Genomic DNA, 24,179 nt, shown 5'->3' with positions numbered 1-24,179 from the left:
CGAAAGATACAAAGCCAATACTGAAAGCTCCCATAGAGAAAGAAATAATTTACTTACGCAGGAACTAAAATCAGACTGGCATCAGAATTCCTCTTGGGAACAACAGATGATATAAAGCAATTTCTTCATAGTTCCAAAGGAAAAAAAAAAAAAATTATGTTCCTGGCCAAAATAGCACTTAAGTAGAAAAGTAAAATTAAGATTATTTTTGAACATGAAAGCATTTAAAGTTTAGTCACATACTCTCTTTAAAATAAATAACATAGGATATACTTCAGAAAAAATAAATCCAAGAAAGAAGAACATAATAGGATATAATAAACAATGGTGAGTAAAGAAACCGTTAGTCTAAATACATTTATGCATAATGTAAGAAAAATAAATAATAACCTGGAACTAAAACTCCAGATGATTTTAATGGGGAGAATGGTAGAGTGAAAGGATAAAAAACTGGCACATTGTTGTTTCTGAGAAAAAGAAAACCCATAATATTTAATAATGACAAAGGTATAATTCAACAAAAAGTTATAGTACTCTTAAAACCTTATACTTCTAACAAAAAGTTTGAACTGATTGAACTACAAGGAGAAATGGACTAATCTATGATCAGAGAATGTCAAAGATGAAGAAAAAAAATCACTGAGATGGAGCCAACATGGCATCCTAGACAGACACATCATGCTGTCCCTCTACAGCAAAGACCCAAAAAACTAAGTAAAACAGATACAAATGTCAGTCCTGGAAGCCTGATCATCAAATGAAAGGATAAAGAGCTAGATCAAACACTAGATGGAAGAAGAACTGAAGGAATACAAAGAACGAGGAGAGATGTCCCCTGCCAACTAACACGGCACAGTGTCACCATCTTGGAGCATAGCCAGCAACGACCCCAGACAGGGAGTATAGGAAGGCAACTTCACCAAGCTCCCAACAGGAGACAGAGCACCCGGTAATCAGAGAAACACGTTTTCCCAACCTTCACCCTTTTGCCCCATATGCTACCTGCATCCCTTCCTGCCAGGCCATGCCACACCGCCTTGGGTAGAAAGCCACTGGCCTGTTACCACCCTTGGTCTGCCCCACCTCCACCTGCTGGCTCTTACCATGCCATTTGTTCCCTTTCCTTTTTTTTTTCTTTCTTCCTCTCACCTAGCCTGGCACCCCTACTTTACCCCTTCTTGCCGGGCCATGCCACAACAGCTTAGCTAGAGGGCTACTGGCCCACTGCTACGCTGTGTCCCCCTAGCCCCCATGTGCCAGCTCCCACCGTGTCATTTCTTCCCCTTTCTTGCTTTTCTTTCTCCCACCCACCTAGCCCCATATGCCACCTCTACCTCTTCCTACCAGGCCACGCAGCATCACTGAGGGTACACAGCCACCAGTCCACTGCTGCATGGGTCCCCACTGCCCCGGCCAGCTGGGTCCTGCCACAGCATTCTTTCCCCTTCATTCCTTTTCTTTCTCCTTCCCACCTAGCCCCATGAACCACCTTTGCCCCTTCCAGCCAGGCCATGCCACACTGCTGTAATTAGAGAGCCACTAGCCCACTGCCTCCCTGAGTCCACCCCACCCCCACCTGTCAGCTCCCCTTTGCACCATTTTTTTCTTTTCCCTTTTTTCCTTTTCTTTCTCCCTCCCACCAAGCCGTGTACTCCACCTCCAACCCTTCCTGCAACCCCCTGCCATGTCACCACAGCTAGAGAGTCACTGGCCTGCTGCCACTTTGAGTCCACCTTGCCCCCACCTGCCAGCTCCCACTGTGCTGCCATTTTTTTTTTGCTTCATTTTCTTTCTCTTCTTCCTTTTCTCTCCCCCTCCCACCTAGCCCTATACATCACCTCCCCTCCTTTCCACTGGACCTCAGGCCCTCTCCGCACCCAATTGCCAGACCCCACCACACAGCCAATTTTTAAAATTTATTTAAAATTTTTTCTCTTTCTTCCTTTTCTTTCTTTCTCCCATCTACCCCTGTACATCACTTTCCTGCCTCCCCGCTGGACTCCGCCATGCAAATGCAAGTAGAAAGCCACCAGTGATCCAACCTGACACTGCCCTAGGTCCACCCCACCCCCACCCATGGCCCTAACCACACTGGCAATTTTTTCCTTTTTTTTTTTTCTTTTCTTTCTCCCTCCCACTTAGCCCGGTACATCAACTCCCCTGCATTCCCACAAGCCTGCAGGTCTGTCCTACCCCCACTTACCAGCCTCTGCTGCACTGTCATTTTTTTCTTTTTTCCTTTCTCCCTCCCACCTAGCCCCATTTACCACACCCCTCTCGCTGCTCCAGACAGAGTGCCAAAGGCACACTGGCCCATCGCTGCCCCAGGTCCACCCCAGTCCCACCAGCCAACTCCCACCACACCACCATTTATCTTATTCTTTTTTTCTTTCTACCTCCCCCATGACCCCATACTCCACCTCCCACTCCTTCCTGCTGGCCCTAGGTCCACACCACCCCCACTCACAGCTATTTTTTTTTCTGTTTTCTCTCTCTTTTATTTCTTCTCGCAATGTACAGCCGTATGCCACCGCCCCTCCTACTGGCCCTTACTGAGCAGCTGTGGCTGCAGCGTCCCTGGTGATCAGGCCTTCTACTACACTGGGCCAGCATTGCCCCTCTCCTCCTGCCACTTGACCAGGTTCTGAGCAGTGGGAAGCGAGACCATATCACTCCCCATCCAACACACCCACCTATCTGGAAAGGGGCTCTGAACACTCCCACACTGTTGGACCAACAGCAGGAGGTATGCAGAGTCTGCCCAGTCTGCCCTCGGCCACGTCGCCAAACCAGTGCACTTCAAAATGAGCTTGCTCTGCCTCCTTCTGCCCTACCCACCCAGACAGGGTGTTGAGAGCTATTGTGCTCACAGATGAGCAAGCAGCAAAGCACACCTGGCCCAACAGCCCTGACATATCAAAATAAAACAAAGAAGCAGGACAAAACAAACAAACATACAATCAATAAATAAAGAAAATCACACCTTAATGTCTTGGAGACAGCAGGCAGTACCAAAACATATAAAAAAGGAGGACAAAATGGCTTCAGCAAGTGACCAAAATAAAGAATCAGGTGACCTTCCAATAAAAGAAAAAGCAATGGAACTACCTGATACAGAATTCAAAAGATTAATATTTCGGGCTCTCCAAGAGATTAGGAAAGAGAAAGACATCAAGGAAAACACACACACAAACAAGGAAAACAGACAAAATCCTGGAGAACACAGACAAAACCAACAAAAACATAGCCAAAATCAAGGAAAACACAGACAAAACAATAATTCAGGAAAATAATACAGGAACAAAATGTCAAAAGAAAAAACAATTAGAAATCATACAAAATCAGCAACTAGAAATCCAAAAGATAAACAAGAAAATTCCAGAAACGGACAACTCATAGAAGGTTTTATGAGCAAATTTGAAAAAATGTAAGACAGAGTCAGCAAGACTGAAGACAAATCGTAGACATCACTTTGAGGAAAAATCAAAGAAAAGAATAAGAAAAATGAAGAAAACCTAAGAATCGTGTGGGACATAATGAAGAGCAAAAATTTGCATGTGATCGGAGTTCCAGAACAGGGGTAGAAAACAGAAAACACAGAGGAGATTGTTGAAGATTTGCTGGCAGAAAACTTCCCAACTATCATGAAAGATGAAAAGCTGACCATCCAAAAAGCTCAACGAACCCCATATAGGATAGACACCAAAAGAGAGTCACCAAGACATATCACAATCAAAGACAAAGACAAAGAAAAAATCCTGAGAGCAGCTCAAGAAAAAGTCACTTACAAAGGGGAAACAGTAAGACCAAGTTCCAATTACTTAGCAGCAATTAGGCAGAGAAGAAGGCAATGGGATGACATACATAAAACCATGAAAGAAAAAAAAACACCAACTAAGAATAATATATCTGGCAAAACTCTCTCTCAAATATAATGGGGAAATTAGCACATTTCCAGGTAAACAGAAGCTAAGGGATTTGTGAAAACCAAACCAAACTTACAAGAAATAATAAAGGGAGTCCTTTGGTTTTTTTTTTTTTTTTTTTGGTTAGAGAACCAACAACAACCAGGGTCTAGAACATAGGACAGCATTAGCCAGATACCAACATAGGTAAAGAATTCTCAATAATAAAACAAAGGCCAGAAGACTTAAAACAGGGAAACAGAACTGTCCATCTGTAAATGACAACAATGTCAAAACAATAAAAGGGGGGAATAAATGGTGTAGTATAGAACGTCCAAATGGAGAGGAAGTCAAAGTGATATCATGTTATAAAACACCAGTTCAAACTTAGGAAGATATGGGTAAATTTCAAGGTAACCACAGAGCAAGTTAACAAGACTACTCATACGAATAAAAAAGAAGAAAAACATAAAATCTCAGTAAATACAAAATGTATAAAAAAGAAAGAAAAGAAACACAGCAGAAGAAGGTAAGAGGAACAAAGAAAATGTCAGCATCACAAAAAAAAATCACACCAATTTGACAGCAATAAACTCATACGTATCGATAATCACACTGAATGTAAATGGCTTAAATGCACCTGTTGAGAGAGAGTGGCAGGATGGATAAAAAAGCAAGATCCATCCATATGCTGTCTACAAGAGACACACCTTAGACACAAAGACATAAACATATTAAAAATAAAAGCGTGGACAAATATATCCAGCAAACACTAACCAAAAAGGGGCAGGAGTGACAATACTCAGATAAAATAGACTATAATGCAAAAACAACCATAAAGGACAATGAAGGACATTATATAATGATTAATGGGGCAATCCATCAAGAAGACATGACAATAAATATCTACACAAAGCTCCAAAATACATAAAACAAAGTCTAACAGCACTGAAAAGAGAAACAGACAGTTCCACAACACAACACTACACTCTTGGTAAAGGACAGAACATTTAGAAAGAAGCTCAGTAAAGATACAGAAGATCTAAAGGCCAAAATCAACCAACTTGACCTCATAGATATATACAGAACACTCCACCCAACAGCAGCAAAGTACTCATTCTTTTCCAATACACATTTTAAGCCACAAAGCAGCCTTCAATAAAATCTAAAACATCAAAATAACACAAAATATTCTGATCACAATGCCATGAAAGTAGAAATCAGTAACAGAAAGAACAAGGAAAAAAATCAGATACATGGAAACTGAGTGACACCTTGCTTAAAAATGAATGGGTAACAGAAGAAATCAAAGAGGGAATAAAAAAATTTCTAGAATCAATAAGAATGAAAACATATACCAAATCCTTTGCAACACAGCAAAGGCAGTGATAAGATGTCAATTTATAGGAAAAAAAATGCACACATCAAAAAAGAACAGACCAAAATCAAAATGTTAGCACTACGACTCAAACAAATAGAAAGAGGACATTAAGAGAAGCCCACAGCCACCTGAAGAAAGGAAATAATAAAAATTAGAGCAGAAATAAACGTGATAGAAAACAGAAAAACAATAGAAAGAATCAACAAGACCAAAAGTGGGTTCTTTGAAAAGATCGACAAAATCGACAAACCATTGGCCAAACTGACAAAAGAAAAACAGAAAATGAAGCAAATAAACCAATTAAGAAATGAGATTTACAACAGACCCAACTAAAATTAAAAGGACCATTAGAGAAAACTATGAAAAACTATACTCCAACAAATTTGAGAACTTAGAGGAAATGGGCAAATTTCTAGAAACACAATACTTACTGAAACTAACACAAGCTGAGATAGCAAATCTTAACAAACTCATAACAAGAGAAGAGGTCTAAGACGTAATTTAAAAGAAAACTCCCAACAAAATAAAAGCCCTGGCCCAGATGGCTTAATTTTCTCCAAACATTCAGAGAATATTGGAGTACTACTCAAACAATTTCATAGCATAGAAAAGGAATACTCCTGAATTCATTCTATGAAGACAGCATAATCCTGATACCAAAGCTGGTCAAAGACACTGCAAAAGAAGAAAATTACAGACCAATATCTCTCATGAACATAGATGCAAAAATTCTCAACAAAATTCTAGCCAGTAGAATTCAGCTATTTATTAAAAGAAAGAAAACACCACAACCAAGTGGGATTCATAACAGGTATGCAAGGATGGTTCAACATTAGAAAATCAATCAGTGTAATCCACCACATAAATAGGACAAAAGAAAATCACACGATCATTTCAATCTATGCAGAAAAGGCATTTGATGAAGTCCAATACCCATTCCTGACAAAAACTCTCAATAAAACAGGAATAGAAGGAAATTCCTCAGCATAACAAAAGGCATCTGTAGGAAACCAAGAGCCAATACCATTCTCAACACAGAGAAGCTGAAAGCATTCCCCATGAGCATGGGAAAAAGATGGATGCCCTTTATCACCACTCCTATGTAACACTGTGCTGTAAGTCAGTGAGAGCAATAAAGGACTAAAAAGAAATAAAGCACATCCAAATTGGAAAGGAAGAAGTAAAACTATCCCTGTTCATAGATGATATGATCCTATACATAGCAAACCCCAAAGATTCCACAAGAAAACTATCGAAACTAATAGATAGATTCAGCAGAGTAGCAGATTACAAGATCAGCATACTAAAGTTAGTTGGATTCCTATACACCAACAAAGAGAACTTTGAAAAGGAAATCAGGAAAACAATACCGTTTACAAGAGACCCTAAAAAGATAAAATACTTAGGAATAGATCTAACCAGGGATGTAAAAGACCTGTGCAAAGAAAACTACAGAATGCTATTGCAAGAAACCAAAAGAAACCTACATAAATGGAAAAACATATCATCCTCATGGATAGGAAGGCTCAGCATTGTGAAAATGTTTATCCAACCCAAAGCGATCTACAGATATAATGCAATCCTGATCCCTTCTTTAACAAGAATGCTGCTGGTATTTGGATTAGGACTGCATTTCACCAACTTTATATGGCAAGGTGAGAGGTCCCAGATAAGCAAAGCATTACTGAAGAAAAAGAACAAAGTCGGAGGACTGGCACTACTTGATCTCAGAGCCTACTATACAGCCACAGTAGTCAAAAGAGCCTGGTACCGGTACAATGACAGACACATAGACCAAAGGAACAGAATGGAGAATCCAGATGTAAATCCATCCATTTATGGTCAGCTGATCTTTGACAAAGGACCAAAGTTAATTACATGGCAAAAAGACAGTCTTTTTAACAAATGGTGCTGGCATAACTGGATGTCTGTCTGTAAAAAAAAAGAAACTGAACCCATAGCTCACACCATACACAAAAACTAATTCAAAATGGATCAAAGACCTAAATATAAAACTTAAAATGATGAAGATCATGGAAGAAAAAATAGGGACAACACTAGGGGCCCTAATACGTGGCATAAAGAGAATACAAACCATAATTAACAGTGCACAAATGCCAGAAGATAAACTGGATAACTGGGAAATCCTAAAAAATTAAACACATGGTCATCAAAAAACTTCACAAGAGTAAAAAGGGAACCTACAAACTGGGGAAAAAAATTTTGGCTACAACATAACTGACAAGGGTCTAATTGCTAAAGTCTATAGAAAATTTCAACACCTTGATAACAAAAAGACAAATAATCTAATAACAAAATGGGCGTATGAGCAGACACTTCACCAAAGAAGACTCAGGCTGCTAACAGACACATGAGGAAATGCTGGTGATCATTAACCATCAGTGAAGTATATATCAAAACTACAATAAGATACCGTCTTACCCTGACATTACTGGCATGAATCAAAATAACAGAAAATAACAAATGCTGGAGAAGCTGTGGAGAGACTGGAACTCTTATGCTAGTGAGAATGTAAAATGGTACAACCACTATGGAAAATGATATGGTGCCTCCTTAAAAAGCTAGAAATAGAAATATCATACAATCCATCAATCTCACTCGTAGGAATACATCCTACAGAAATAAGAGCCATCACACAAATAGACATATGCACACGTATGTTCATCGCAGCGTTATTCATAAAAGCAAAAGGATGAGAACAACCTAAGTGCCTGTCAACACATGAATGGATAAACAAATTACAGTGCTCACATACAATGGAATACTACACAATGATAAAGAACAATGATGAATCTGGGAAACATATCACAATGTGGATGAATCTGGAAAGCATTATGCTGAGTGAAATACGTCAACCACAAAAGGACAAACTTTGCATGAGACCAGTATTATAAAAACCCAAGAAAAGTTTACACACAGAAAAACATAATCTTTGATGGTTATGAGGGAGGAAAGGGGTAGGGATGGGAAGTCACTAGCTAGATAATAGACAAGTGGTAACTCTGGTGAAGGGAAAGACAACACACAGTATAGGAGAAGTCAGAACGACCCAACCAAGGCAAAGTCATAGAAGCTTCATAGACACAAACTCCTCAAGGTACTGAGGTACTGTGGCTGAGGGATGGCGACCATAGTGTCCGGGGACATTTAGGTCAATTAGCATAACACAGTTCATAAAGAAAGTGTTCTAAATCCTACTTTGGCGAGCAGCGTCTGGGGTCTTAAAAGTCTGCGAGTGGCCATCTAAGATACATCTATTTGTCCCAATGCATCTGGAGCAAAGGAGAATGAAGAAAACCAAAAACTCTAGGAAAATATTAGCCCAAAGGACTAATGGACCTCATGAACCACATCCTCCTCTAGCCTAAGTCCAGAACAACTAGATGGTGCCCCATTACCACCATTAACCACTCTGACAGGAATCAAAATAGAGAGTCCCAAACTGAACAAGAAGAAAATGTAGAACAAAATTCAAATTCCTAAAAAAGACTGGACTTACTAGTCTGGCAGAGACTGGAGGAACCCCAAGACTATGTGCCCCAGACATCTTGCTAACTCAGAACTGAAGCCACTCCTGAAGTCTGCCTTTCAGCCAAAGATTACACAGGCCTATGAAACAAACAGTAACACATGTGAAGAACGTGCTTCTTAGTCCAATCAAGTATAGGAAACCAAATGGACAACAACTGTCCAAAACCAAAGATGAGAAGGCAGGAAGGGACAGGAAAACTGGATGAATGGACATGGAGAACCCAGGGTAGAAAGGGAAAGGGGGAGAGTGCCGACACATTGTGGGGATTGCAATCAATGTCACAAAATAATTTGTGTGTAGGTTTTTGAATGGAAAACTAATTTGCACTGTAAACATTCAACTAAAACACAGTAATTAAAAAAAAAATCATTACTGTTTCCAGAAAGGATTAAACAGATGACCTGAAAAATAAAGAAATTCAGATTATTTTAAGAGTTCTCATTGTACAACTGGATGCAGAAAACAATGTAGCAGAACTTTGAATGTTCAGAGGGAAAATGACTATGCTCAGACAAAATGTCATTCAGAGAAGGTGGCAAAATAAAGACATTTTGCAAAATGAAAAGTGAATCCAAAATAGATTGATGAGCTAAAACAAGCAGAGGTAATCAAATGTAATACAGTCACAGATTCTCATTCATATTATAACTTAAAAGAAGAGAAAAATATGGCAACCACCAACGACTGCCCTGACAGGGAACACAACAGAGAGTCCCCGATGAAGGAGGAGAAAAAAGTGGGACACACACCTCAAATTCTACTAAAAAGACCAGACTTAATGGTCTGAATGAGACCGGAGGGACCCCAGAGGTCATGGCCCCCGGACTCTGTTAGCCCAAAACTAAAACCATTCTTGAAGCCAACTCTTCAGACAAAGATTAGACTGGACTATAAAACATAAAATGATACTGTGAGGAGTGTGCTCCTTAGCTCAAGTAGACACATGAGACTACGTGGGCAGCTCCTGTCTGGAGGTGAGATGAGAAGGCAGAGAGGGACAGGAACTGGTTGAATGGACACGGGAAATACAGGGTGAAGAAAAGGAGTGTGCTGTCACATTGTAGGGAGAGCAACTAGGGTCACATAACAATGTGTGTGTAAGTTTTTGTATGAGAAACTGACCTGATTTGTAAACTTTCACTTTAAACACAATACAAAAAAAAAGAGGAAAATATCTATATCTTTTTTTTTTTTTTTAATCTTTTCATAGAAAAGAAAATCTGAATGGACAAAAAAGAAAGAAGAAAAGTTCTCAGTCCAGTTGTTACTAGGGAAATAGATATCAACAAAAATGATGCCTCTCCATCTTTATATTGGCAAAACTTTATAAAAAGACCAATAATATCCAGTATTGGAAAGCAGGCAAGGAAGCAGTTGCTTTCAAATATGATTGGTGGGAATATCAATTAGAAAATCTAATTTAGTATACTACTTGGCATTGTATACAAACATTCAAAATGTGTTTAATTTTTAATTCTGTAACTGCTCTTTGAGTGTATATTCTAGAGGAATTCTCATATAGGTGCACAAAGTATTAAACCAAAAAAGAAAAAAAAACAAAGCCAATCCAGCCAAGTCAATTCTGACTCATAGTGACCCTATAGGACAGAGTAGAACTGCACACAGGGTTTTAAAGGGGCGGCTGGTGGATTCGAACAGCTGACCTTTTGGTTAAAAGTCTGAGCTTTTAACTACTGTGTCACTGTGCAGCAAAAAATGTTATAGCAAAAAATACATAAAATATATAAATACATATTTATATATTAGAATTAATTTATATTAAAATTAAAAAGTACATTCAATTAATTCTATATATCTTTATAGAGAAATATAATTAATTTATGTTCACAAAATATATAAAAATACAGCAAAAAGTGTTAACAACCTGCAGGCCCATCAACAGGATAAAGGAGAAATAAATATAGCTAATACAATGAACAATTTTTAGTCACTTTTAAAGAAAATGAGACACTTCCATACGTACCAACATGAAAAGTTCTCCAAGGAACAATAAGTGAAAAAATGCAAGTTGTAGAACAGTATGTATAGTATGATCCTATTTATTTGAAAAAAAAAGGATGGATCCTATATATTTGCGTATGTACATATATGTAGACAAATAAGATGATCAGAAAGGATACGTAACAATAATAGTTACCTCTGAGAAGAGGAGGGGAGTCCTAAGTGGGGATGGAAGGAAGTACTTTCTCTTTTCACTCCCTATTTCTGTATTATTTGAATTTTTCCAACTACGATGCGTGCATTAGCTGTGAAAAAAGTTTCTGCTCTTATATTTCCTAGCTCTGTGACGACATGCAGTTATTTAAACTCTCTGAGCCTCATTTTTCTCATCTGTAATATGAGAGTAATGATATAATAATAATTACATTATTATTTCAATTTTATTATGTCATGAATCCCATTTTACAACTGAGAAAACTGATTATTATCACATTTTTCAAAGGATAGTTTTGATGATTTAATAAAATTACATAAATGCAAAATATCCACACAATGTCTGCCATATAATAGATGTTCCCTGGCCTGAGTAGAAGAAGACAGGTGAAATGTCAGACAGGTGAGAATACTGTGACATATCACAGAAACCTGGGTTCAATCCTGCAGTTAATCATTCTATCTATGGCAACAGGGCAAATTAAGGAACCTCAAAGTTTCAGTTTCCACTTAAAAAAATAAGTTAAAAGTATGTACTTTACAGTGTTATTGGAATTCTATATCACAAACATAAAATGTCTAACATAGCATTTGGCACATAGGAGAGGACCAACAAATCCCAGCTGGCTAGGTATACAGGGCTCTCAAGCACACTTGGCAATTAGCACCCTTTCAGGGTCTACCTTACTTCATTTTCCTGGTTGTGCACTGTTAAGACCTGAGGTTTTATTCTTTAAAAAAGAATGTAATTACTGGGTAATTTAAAACTAAATATAAAGTTGTTATTCAGAGATATGGCTCCCTTCAATCTGTCCCTATTTTCTGAATTTTTGAAAGTCCTAAGAGTAGATCTCTGTTGTAAGAGTTAATTTATTAAACTTTTAAATTACGGGCGAGTGGATCTGAAAACAACTCATCTACTTCCCGTTTTGTTCTGTAGTTAAGACACTGGACACTTTCAGGAGCTATCAGAACCACTTTGAGTCAACAAGTGGTATTCAGTAAGGTACCAGATTAGTTTTTGTAACCAGTAACAAGGCATACACATTCTTGGTGTCTAATTCATTCCTAAGAAACATACTAGCTAGTACGGAAATTGGCTCCAATGTTTCTCAAAATATGTCTAGGAGATAAATTATTCTTCTTGCTTTACTCCAGAGAAAACCAAGGCAGCCAAAAGTTCAAACACTAAGGCTAGGTATTTCAGGAAATCATGAGGAAGGTCAGAGACATGAATTTTAAAATCTTAAATCTTCTAAAGCAGATGAGTCGATTCCAACTGATAACAACCCTGCACCTTAGGGTTTCCAAGGAGTGCCTGGTGGATTCAAACTGCTGACCTTTTGATTAACAGCCAAACTCTTAACTGCTAAGCCACCAGGGTTCCCCTTAAAGCAGAAGGAGGCTTTAGTAATTTATAATATCCTTCCCAATTAGTCTAATTTAATCAAGTGGATAAGCTTTATGTAGCAGTAAGCAAATTAGTCCACTGTATTTTATACTTAATATTATGCTTAAATACAATAAAATTTCATTTAAAAAATACTCTAGAAATCACACTTTATAGCAACATTTAGATACATTTTTATCACAGATAGCTGAATGAATGTTACAAATACCTTAGTTTCTAGGATCTTAATAAGTGGGTCCAATCCTTGATTGTCTCTTAGCATTGCTCTGGACTCCTTATCATTTGTAATAACACCTAAGGTTTTGAGAGCCAACAACTGAATAATTGGATATTCTGACTTTAAGAGATCTAATATAGAGGGGATCGCATTTAGCTCTTGAAGTGTAGCCCGACACTGGAAATCCTGCAATGAAATACAAATGATCAAATAAGTAATTTTTTAGGCAAAATGCACTCTCTCAAGAATAGAGAAATTCTATTTTCTAACAAATAACGGCATGTTTTAATTTTTCCATTTTTTGTTCCAAAAACTATGCAAACCCTCAATCGACGCACCAGAATATTCACTTTAGCTGTGTAGACATTGTCAACAACAATAAATACACATGATCTATGACTTTCGTAGCATCTATTATTTATTATATTAAAAATTCCTATTTCTATAAATGCCATTACAATAACATCTATGCATAATAAAATTCTTTTCACACTGTTTGATATTCTATTACAAATAATATTTGATAAAATGAAATGACAGTATCAATTCCTTATTATCTCCATTGAAACGGACTGTTTATGAAATGTTTATATGCACGCAGTGCTGTTTGCAGGCTTTGTGCATGCAAATTTACAGCACGTTTAGTTCAGATACATGACCTTTATTTAAGACATTTACAGTCTCAAGGGGTTGTTGTAGTCTAGACAAGTTATTCTGCATTTTGTGTCTATAATTCTCTGTGTGTTTGGGGTGTGTGTGTGTGTGTGGAGGGGCTGGTTAGGGTGAAGAGTGGAGAAAACAAGGCAAAAAGCCATGTCACTGTTGTGACGTGCTGTTGAGTCGACTCCAACTCATAGTGACCTTATAGCCATAAAAACCCCAAAACTTTGACTGCTAAATCATGCACTTTTAATCAAAACTTACTAGATGGTACGAGAACATAAATTAAAAATAGTAGCCCTGGTGTCACAGTTAAGAGCTACGGCGAGCTACAGCTGCTAACTAAAAGGTTGGTGGTTCGAGTCCAACAGCTGCTCCTTGGAAACTCTATGGGGCAGTTCGATTCCAACTCAACAACAAGGGTTTTGCTTTTTTTTTTTGGTATTATAGATGACTACTGGGCCCTACTTACAGCTTAGTTTTATCTTATCTATCTTCAAGTGACTCCTAATATTCAACTTCCTTTAGACATAAAAATTGTACATTAACCAGTATTTCTGCTATTAAGTAGTAATCATGGAGCCAATTCTTCTCATTTCTGCTTCATAAAAAATTTAGAGGAATATACTTACAAAGTGTTTTTGGGATTAACAAGATAAACACATTAGAACAGCATTTAGGCTTGTTGGGTGAAGTAAAGCCTACGTACGCAACCAGTGAAGGGAAATTGAGCTGGCTTTGTCGGAATTGACTCCAGGGCAGTGGGTTTGGTTTTTTTTGTTTGATTTAGTCTCTTGTTGAGGTTGTCTCTTTAGGGAGGAGCCCTGCGGGTAAAGCCAGGGAGTGTAGAATGAAGTGGCAATGATGTGCTAAGGCCAGAAATTTAGGCTTTTGCTTCTTTTTGACATAAATCCATTTGTCGCTCTGCCTAGATACATTATCTAGATATATTTTGCTTCTCAATTAACTCTCTTCCTCTTCCTCATGGTTGCTTCAAGATCTCTTCCTTTCACACATTAACTGACAGTAATTTAAAATGCTGTTTTGTATTTTCTGCTGATCCCTGGGTGGCAAAAATTGTTAAGAGCTCAACTACTAGCTGAAAAGTTGGCAGTTCGGACCCACCCTGAAAGGTCACAGCCTTGAAAATCCTATGGAGCGGTTCTACTCTGCACCCATGGGGTCGCCGTGAATCGGAACCAACGGCAACTAACAACTACTACAAAGCTTATCAAGTGTGTGTGGTATTTGTTAAAGAGCCTGAGCAGGATAAGAAGCAGAGGAGGCTGTCCAAAGTGTCAGGTGACTGTTGAGGGTGTGAAGGTGTATGTGTCGGCTCAAGGGACGAGGAGGAAGAGGACAGGGCAGGTGAGCAGGGGAGAAGGTGGGCAGTTTCTTTCTGTTACAAAGGAAAAAGTACAGGGCTTTTTTTTTTTTTCTTTTGTACTCTTGTGAACAATGAGTTACGTTCTGCATATTCAGATCACTGTGTTTTCCCCAATAAATAGGTCTACTGTAAAATACTCCATCAAATGTGCTCCATCACCAAAGTTACATCAGCAAGTAGCTGCCCAGGTCAAACCTGGTTCAACATGAACATTAGATTTCCTGCTTCAGAAAAAGTAAATTTTACCTAGCATAACCCGATCTTAACTTGCATGCCATTCCGTCATTTTAAAATAGAAGTATGTTTCTAAAACACTCTTACATGGGAGGCAGTCACTTATAAGACATGAGAATTGAAATGTATTCACATTAAAAGTCCATTATTTTCTCTGGATGATAAATACTATCATGTAAGCACCAAGTAGAACTGATTAGTCCCAAATAGTGAGTTTTTTAAAGCTTTTTTTAAAATATGAGAAAATAAATTCTATGGCCAGCTTTTGTGAAAATTCATTTTAAAAAAACATCTTACCTGTACCAAGTTGTAAATGCATTCAATAGAATTCTTCTTTACATCAGGGTCTGGGCTACTCAGTAGTCTGATGAGTGGCTCTAATCCGCCATGTTCAAATATTTGCACTTTACTGGTATACTCTGCAGACATGTTTGCTAAACAAAGACTAGCAAACTCGTGGATAACTACTTCTTCTGTATATCAAAAACAAACAACACAAGTATGCTAAATGTTTATTCAACCACTACTTTAAAACATGCCCTGGAAACCAAAGACCCACAAATCTTTGTTAGAGGCCACCTTTTTTACAAACTCAAAATTGAGCTCCAGTTTGAGAAATTTTTAATGATAGTTCACAATTCATATTTCATAAACTATTTTCAGTTTATTCGATTTTGACTTATAGTGACCCTATAGGACAGAGTACAACTGCCCCACAGGGTTTCCAAGGAGCAGCTGGTGTATTTGAACTGCCGACCCTTTGGTTAGTAGCCATAGCTCTTAATCACTACACCACCAGGGCTCCATTTTCCAAATAACAGTTTAATTAAATGCAAAAATAAACTAGTTCCATTTTTTGGGAGAAGATGTAGGATGCAAAGTTACCTTCTGGAGCGAGCTGAGCAATAACAGAATTCATCACATCTAACTCCCTTAACAACTTTTTAACATCATCTACAAGAGAAACAGAATACTAACATTTATTATTAATGATAATGTCATTGTCTACTGAACAGTCTCTTATGAGATAGGTACTATTATTATCATATTTTACAGATAAGGAAATTGTGGCTCAAAATCACACAGCAAGTAAGTGTGGGGTCAGGCTTCATGCTCAGGGCTGACTAACTCCAGACAGACTCTAGCTTATACTCCTTGATCACTGAGCTATACTACATTCCATATCATTAGAAAAGATAGCCAAAAAAGTACAAAATGTTCCTAGAACACAAGTCAGTAAAGTCGAGTTACTGTGCTCTAAATATGTGTTTGGCTGTTAACCAAAAGGTCAGCTGTTCAAATCCACCAGCCGCTCCTTGGAAACCCTATAGGGCAATTCTGCTCTGTCCTATAGGGTCGCTATGAGTCGGAATTGACTCTACGGCAATGGGTTTGGTTTTTTGGTATACTTGAGTAAGTTTGTTATAAAGTATTATTATTTTTCATTGTTGGTTTGGGTGTATTTTTAAAATTTGATGTAAATAAAACTTGCACAGAATGCAAATACTACATTATCCCAGCCTATTTCAATTAATACATCTTGATTGCTTACATTCCATTTGACTATTCAGAAATGCCAAAAATGCTTCAAGATAAGTATATTGACTTTTTCTAAAGTTCACTTTTATATTATGCATATTAGCCTCATTAAGGCTAACCAGGTATGCCTCTACTTCTTTCCTATCATCCTAGTCCCTCTTTTCTGAGAAATAGGCATAGACATCCCTTGAGCTCTGCAGTTTCTCTTCTTGGTCAATTATCTTCATCTGTAGGTCAAAATTAGCATTACCAGAATTTTGGAAAAGTTCACTTTGCAGCAGCTGAACAGCAGATGGTCTCTAGATGAATTCTTCCTCATTAACTGCTGGATATGCTTGGATCTTACTGGATACCTTTTCCTGAGGGACTCAGGGATATGGCTGTTTTTCAACCTGTCAAAATTTCTGCTCTCTCTGTTTCTGTTCAAAATGACTAAAAGAGATCCGGCAAAATTACACCTCATTTTTTTTACACATATGTGAGCAGGCTTGACGTACAAAAGAATAACTGGGCTTTGAAAGTGTACCCACCCATGGTGGAGGACATCATTTTATAGTCAATGCTCATTTCCAAAAAAAAAAAAAGCTTTCTCCACAGGTTAAGAAATAATAGCTTTGGTATTATAATACTCAGATCCTTCCAAGTGTTCAGGCCAACTATACGGAGGCGTAACCTCCAGAAAAGTGTGTTATTGTTCTCTTCTCAAGTCTATAAGCCTGGTCTGTATTGCTCTCAGAATGATGCCCATGAAGGCCACACTAAAGTTGCCTATTTTTACATGCCTGAAGAAAAATACTTCTGGGCTTTTAGCTCTCCAAGTACACTTCCCATGTGGTATACGAAATAGTCTTCCACATACTTGAAAAGTTTCTGCTGCAACACTGACCATAAGGTCAAGAAGATAGTTGCTCTGTGAACTCTCTGCTCCTCTTGTTTCTCTGCATGATCTGCCTCCACGGGGAAAGGCCGCACCACTGTGTGCAGCTTCAGGTGACATTACACCTTGGTCTGGCCCAGCAAGTTAACGTTTTCTTCAGAGGATCGCTCTGTGACATGAAATTCTCCTCTAGATCTGAATCAAGCCCAAAAGACAAATGAAGTTCACAGCAGATTTAAACGATCGATCTACTAAACTGTTTTCTTATAGCTCCATAGACAATTCAGATCAACTGGCATCTCTTGTAAATCGGTGGTACAGTTGATTAACTTGTTATTCTGTTTTCAACACCAGATTGTTCATACGATTTTTATTTTCTTGAGGTCAAATCAGCAAAAATAATGTGTAAGCTGCTACTTCCATCATTTGAAACACAATATTGATCTCTGTTCCCTTTCTTTCTCAATTGAGAGTACTCTCAGATATGGCAACTGAACAGAAACTCCGACTTGTTATTGGGCCACATGAACACGTTCTAGTCAAATAATGTGACACCTACAATTTTAGGTTGTTTCAGACCTTCTGTCACCTTCATTTCCTGGGGTACCTTCATGCTATCTGTTTTCATTGCATTCTTATTCACAAGTATTTACGTGCATAATGTTGACTATCTAATTTATTGCTGACCCTATATACTCCTCCACATCCACCCATCGCTAAGATGGCAAGCTCTTCAGATTGCTTTAAGTAACATAAAGTCTAGGCTTGAGAGGCTACTTCTGCTATTCTCCTCACAAGGATCATAAGCTCTCTCTTTAGCTGACTTCATTAGATGAGTCTCTGTTGTTATGTGACCTCATCGAACTAAGTATCACATAGCAGCAGAAAGGGACGGCAGCTCCATTTTGATAAAAGTTTAACAAAGTAATTTGAATACCTGTCTTGAATGTCAGAGGCTTGGCATAAGCATGTGACTTTATCTCTCTAGCAAAAAAATAAGTAGGAATATTTGATTTGCAACTGCAAAAGGGAAAGATGGCTCTCATAGGAATCCTTTTAGCACCTGGAATTATGCCAGAACATCAGATGAATACACTATGTGCATAACAATATTATCGACTACATGAAAACCACACGAAGATACAAATTTCTGAAGATGCATCACTGATTTTAAGAAGACTGCCCACAGATGACTTAACAGTGAAGCTGCAGAGTTGCAGTTACATGTTAATTTGGAAATATGACTTTTCATCTAGATCAAATGACTAGTTTTCTAAATAATTTTGCTCATATTGTATCCCAAGTTTTCTTGGGCATGTGTGAAAAAATGAAACAATAGCTGTTACTATGTTGGCTTTACTAACAAAAGAAGAACTTCACAAGCAGTTAAGGATGTCAGTTTTCTAGCTGTGTCATTAGCAAGTTCAAATAGAAAATCTGTTTAATTCCAATAATAGTTTTATTTTTTTGTCCAATTCATGGAATCAAAAGAAAGCTTTTGGAAATTCATTCATCATACCTGAAATCTGCATGCTCAGTGGAGATCTGGAAGGCCACAAAGCAGGCAGCATTTCTGCCCCACTGTCCTCAGCTTTGTGGGTGCAGACCTGGCACCCCTTTCTAGCACTGAGTCACAGTCACCAGCCAGCCTAGAGAGTGAGGTCCAGTGGGCCTAAGACACCCACCTCATTTATCACCCAAATGTAATAGAAATTCTTAGCCTTTTTGGGTCACAGGCTCCTTTTGAAGTCCATGAAACTTAACTTACAGATCGTACTCAGAAAAATTTTCAAACAACTTGGAGGGCTTCATAGGTTATAAACTCCTGATATATTTTAAAAAGGGGATAAACTATCATATTTTTATACAAATATTGCACGCCTCCTACGTTTGCCAAGCACACCTTCCCCCATGAGGATTTTCCATGCTATGCTAATTTTTTTTTACAGCAACGTGAAAAAGAATTGGCATAGCAGCACTTAACGAAAATACCTTGCAGGGTGCAGTTAGCAAACGGATGTAGAAAGCACGTGTTATCTGCAGAAAATAGGGTAAATAAAATGAATAATAGAAATTAATAACAAAAGAGAACAGGAAAAAAGTCTTGAGAACCTAGACATTAAGTTGAAAAATATAAGTGTAAGCAGAAAATTATAAACTCTCTACTCTTAAAGGAGATACGGTCTCCCCCCAAATCATTTAGGGGACCTGACTTGCATGTGCACTAATAGTAAGGACCATGAAAGATTTGGTGAATGGAAAGTTTACTAAACTATGAATAATAGAGAAAAGTTTTAACTATCAGTTATGTTACTAACCACGTGCATGACTTTGGGCAAGTAACCCAATCATTTAAGGATTTGTCTTTCCTATTTTTAAAATGGAAACCCTGATGGCGTAGTGGTTAAGTACGATGGCTGCTAACCAAAAGGTTGGCAGTTTGAATCCACCAGGCACTCCTTGGAAACTCTACGGGGCAGATCTACTCTGTCCTATAGGATTGCTATAAGGCAGTTGCACAGGAGGTGTTGGGAAGTACATTTGGTTTTCAAATTCTGTAGTATATAAATAGCATCAAAAAAAGAATTTTTTAAACTTTTCTTGTTTTATTATAAGTACAGTCAATAAAGCACTAAAGCAGAATTATTATACAGGCAATCCCTGAGATAAATTTACAAAGGCCCCATAACACAAATAGCTGCTACCTTCCTTAACTTAACTTCTCTGTGCCTCAGTGGCCTCATATGTAAAAGGCGATAATAACTCTCCTAGGGTTGTTTGTTAGGATTAAATGAATGAATGTATAAATACCATTTAGATCAGTGTCTGACACACTGTAAGTGCTATATATGTAAGTGTTAACTGCTAGTATCATAATCTATCTGGGTGAAAAAGCCACTCCCCCATGACTGCCCTCATTCTGCTGCCATCTCCAGAAGCACCCCCAAAGCCCCTGCCTTACACCACCGAAAACAAAACAAAACAAAAAACCAAACCCATTGCCATCGAGTTGATTCTGACTGATAGCGACCCTATAGGACACTGTAGAACTGCCTCATAGGGTTTCCAAGGAGCAGCTGGTGGATTTGAGCTGCTGACGTTTTGGTTAGCAGCTGAGCCCTTAACCGCACCACCAGGACTCCAGCACAGACACCATTAAGGCTCCCGAAGTTGCTGCCAGAACCCCATCTACTAACAACTCCAGTTGAGTCCCGTCTGCCTACAACGCTCTGTAGGTGGGGTTGTCAGGGCACAGACACCACACCAAACTCCCCGTCCCCTCCTCCTCTCATCCTCTACCCATAACTGTCTCTGAAGACACTAATGCCACAGTCTCTGCTAGACACCGTGGAATAAGTAGACTCCATTGCCATCACACAAGGTCCAGGGAAAGTGGCAGGCGGTGAGCGAGAAGTGAGGGGTTGCAGAAAGTAGGAGAAAAAAAATCTGTGCTTGCACTAAGGCTGAGACTATGGTAAGAGGAGAAAATTGGAATGATTTTAGACACATACCATGATAGCCAAAAAAACCAAACCCATTGTCGTCAAGTTGATTCCAACTCACAGGGACACAGTAGAACTGCCCCATAGGGTTTCCAAGGAGTGGCTGATGGATTCAAACTGCCGACCTGTTGGTTAGCAGTCGAGCTCTTAACAACTGCACCACCAGGGCTCCTACCGTGATCAAAACATATTTATTCCTAGCAGCCTGAGTTTCATGCTAAAATGTAGTCTCTGCTAGGGGTGCCATTTCAGAGGTATTATGAGTTACAAGGCTTTTGTGGCATGACTCAGAAATGAACTACTATAATTTTGGTAATAATAACATAAGAAAATGACTTACAAATGGAAAACATCCTACTCATTGGTCAAAGGCTGCCTTTATTGGCATGGTTTTGGTCAAGCTAGTATTCTGAAAATATATTTTAAAAATACTATCATACCATGGAAACCGTGGTGCCATAGTGGTTAAGAACTATGGCTGCTAACCAAAAGGTCAGTAGTTCTAATCCACCAGGTGCTTCTTGGAAACCCTACGGGGCAGTTCTACTCTGTGCTTTAGGGTTGCTATAAGTTGGAATCGACTCGATGGCAACAGGTTATTATACCAATATATTAAATACATGAAAACATTCCAAGCAAGTAATAGGTATGATTTAAGGAGTAAATACATATCTAAAATTTATTTTTGGCAAAATACAGTTTAAAGTTTCAAAAAATCAATATATCAAAACTCTTTTTACTTTATATGAAATATAACTTACATATACACAGGCAAATTGTATTACACCAATTAAAAAAAAAAAACTTTCAATTTTAAGAGCCAATGATTGTTCTTCCAGTTTGTAAAACTGGACCAACACCAACTTTTAAAGGAGTTTTTACATGAATATATTTGCACATATTTTTATATTTTAAAACTATACCTTACAATATAAAATCTTATATTTGTTGAACTAATGTAACTTTTTACTAACATCAAAGTCAGTTTAAATAAAATTAAAACAAGTCCCTTAAAGTTAAAACTTAAAAAGAAGGATAATGCATTACGTGAAATTGATTATTTTTAAAAATCGATACTTACTATTTGAAGCCAGGATTCCAAATATCATAGTAGCATTTCTTCTTACAATTTTGTCTTCATGGGTGAGCAGTTTAGTTAAAGGTTCCACAGCTCCAAGTTCAAGGAGAGTTGCTTTATTTTCCTCACCTGACATCACAGGAAAATAAAATCATACCTGGATATCATTTATCTCATCAAAGCTCTTCTTTGCATCATTCCAATTTCTTATTTGCCATTTGCCTTTCCACATTCCTCTTGTTTCTATTCATATTTCTCTCAGGATAAGCTTTAGAGCGCAGGTACCCCCAGACATTTGCTGTTCTCCCTTCCCCCTGATGTTTACAAAGCTGGCTTTATCTTGTCATGCAGTTCGTAGATCACACGGCACCTCCCTTGGAGGGGTCTCCTCTCACCACCCTATCTAGTGATATCACCACATCCAAGTCTTTACCCTGCTTTATAAACAGCTTAACCACCTGTGAGTGTTAAGGTTGTATGTCACCTTGGCTGGGCCATGATTCTCAGTGGTTTGGGAGTTATGATGTAGTTTGGCAAACATATGATAACATGGTCACTTCCATGATAAGATTTGACATAATGTGATCGCCTCCATGATGGGATCTGCCATAAGTATTCAAACAGTTGAAAGGGAGTTTCCTTTGGGGTGTGGCCTGCATCGAATATAAGTGGACTTTCTGGCAAGGCTTGTGGGCTTTTGCTCACTCTGAATCCTGCAGCTGGCCCCTGTTCATCTGACCTCTGGTTCTCGGTACTATCAGCTTACCTGCTGTCTTGCCTGCCAATCTTGGGATCCATCAGTCTTTGCAGCCTGTGAGCAAGAGTTCTGCTCTCTGACCTGCCGATCTTGGGTTCATCATCCCCTGTGGCTATGTGAATCAGGAGAAGCCTCTATTCTGATCCATAGACTTGGGATGTTCTAACCTCTATAATCATGTAAGCCATTTCTTGATATAAATCTCTCTCTATATATGTATTTGGAAACCCTGGCGGTGTAGTGGCGAAGTGCTATGGCTGCTAACCAAAGGCCAGCAGTTCGAATCTGCCAGGCGCTCCTTGGAAACGCTATGGGGCAGTTCTACTCTGTCCTATAAGATTGCTATGAGTCGGAATAAACTCAACGACACTGGGTTTGGTTTATATATGTATTTATATGCTTTACTGGTTTTGCTTCTCTAGAGAACCCAGCCTAAGACATTTGGGAGGGGGGTGTTGCTCTAACAGATACCTAAAATGTGGAAGCAGTTTTGAAACTGTGAATGGATAGGGCCTGGAAGAGTTTTAAAGTGCCTAGTAGTAAAAGCCTAGATTGCCTTGAAGAGGCTGTTGGTGGAATTATAGACATCAAAGATGATTCTGGTGAGGACTCAAGGAAGTGAGGGGGAGCTGTTACACTGGAGATGGCAAAGATGGCAACAAGCAGCAGCAGAAGAGCTGCAGCAGAACCAGGAGACCGGCATGAGACAGCACTGGAGCCCACCCATGGAGTCAGAGAGCTGAGTACCTTTGGCAGGAGTACCTTTGGTAGAATGGGCTGCCTCTGAGCACTTATCAGTGGAGCTAGGCTTGCCAACCTTTGGAGCAAGACAGCTGAGTGCCTTCTGGCCAAAATTTACTGGCAGAGTAGGGTGCCTCAAGGCACTTATTGGTGGAGCTAAAGAGCTTTGGAATACTTGCCCCAGCAGGGTGGACATGGGTGGTGAGGCATTAGGGGCCAAGATGCCAAGGAATCAGGAAGCAGAAGCTGAAGAGATGAGGAGCATGGAAAGCAGATCTGCCTCAGTCTTAAGGGTAGGGCCATAACCTCTGGGGTCTCAAAGGGTGGAGTCGCCACTAAGATGGACTAGGAGAATTGGGGCTGCCCACATTTAAGGGAGCAGAGCTGCCATTTCAGTGGGTCTGGACAGTGGAGCTGAAGCCCAGGGAAGAGGGGCCTCCACTTAGAATCTGGAGAGTGTAGCCAATAAGGGCTGGGCCACTGTCTAAATGGTCTCAGAGAACAGAGGATTATTTTCAAGCCTTGAGAGCTAATGTGTTGTGTTCTGCGGACTTGCTTGGTGCCTGTTATCCTTTCTCTCCCTCCAATTTCTCCCATTTGTAATGGAAATGTCTATCTTGTGTCTGTTCCACCACTGTACTCTGGAAGCAGACAAGTTGTATTCTAAATTTCACTGATGAAGAGGAATTTATGGATTTTGGACTAGGAGTTGATTTAAGACTTTTGCTATGATATGATGGAGTGAATGTGTTTTATATGTG

General features: G+C 38.9%; 1 protein-coding gene across 1 annotated transcript in view; it reads right to left on the bottom strand.

Moving 5' to 3' along the window:
- ARMC3 (armadillo repeat containing 3) overlaps positions 1 to 24,179 on the bottom strand; it is a 138,620-nt gene that overhangs the window by 79,384 nt on the left and 35,057 nt on the right. The window contains exons 5-8 of the mRNA XM_064285195.1: positions 21,924 to 22,049; positions 15,809 to 15,877; positions 15,221 to 15,396; positions 12,634 to 12,828 (exon numbers count right to left, since the gene is read on the bottom strand). Of these exons, the coding sequence (XP_064141265.1) occupies positions 12,634 to 12,828; positions 15,221 to 15,396; positions 15,809 to 15,877; positions 21,924 to 22,049 (566 nt within the window). The remainder of the gene's footprint in view (positions 1 to 12,633; positions 12,829 to 15,220; positions 15,397 to 15,808; positions 15,878 to 21,923; positions 22,050 to 24,179) is intronic.

The sequence above is a fragment of the Loxodonta africana genome, chromosome 4, assembly GCF_030014295.1.
Source record: "Loxodonta africana isolate mLoxAfr1 chromosome 4, mLoxAfr1.hap2, whole genome shotgun sequence".
Classification (NCBI taxonomy): Eukaryota; Metazoa; Chordata; class Mammalia; order Proboscidea; family Elephantidae; genus Loxodonta; species Loxodonta africana.
Note: the sequence above shows the minus strand (reverse complement) of the source record. Positions and strands in the feature narration are given on the sequence as shown.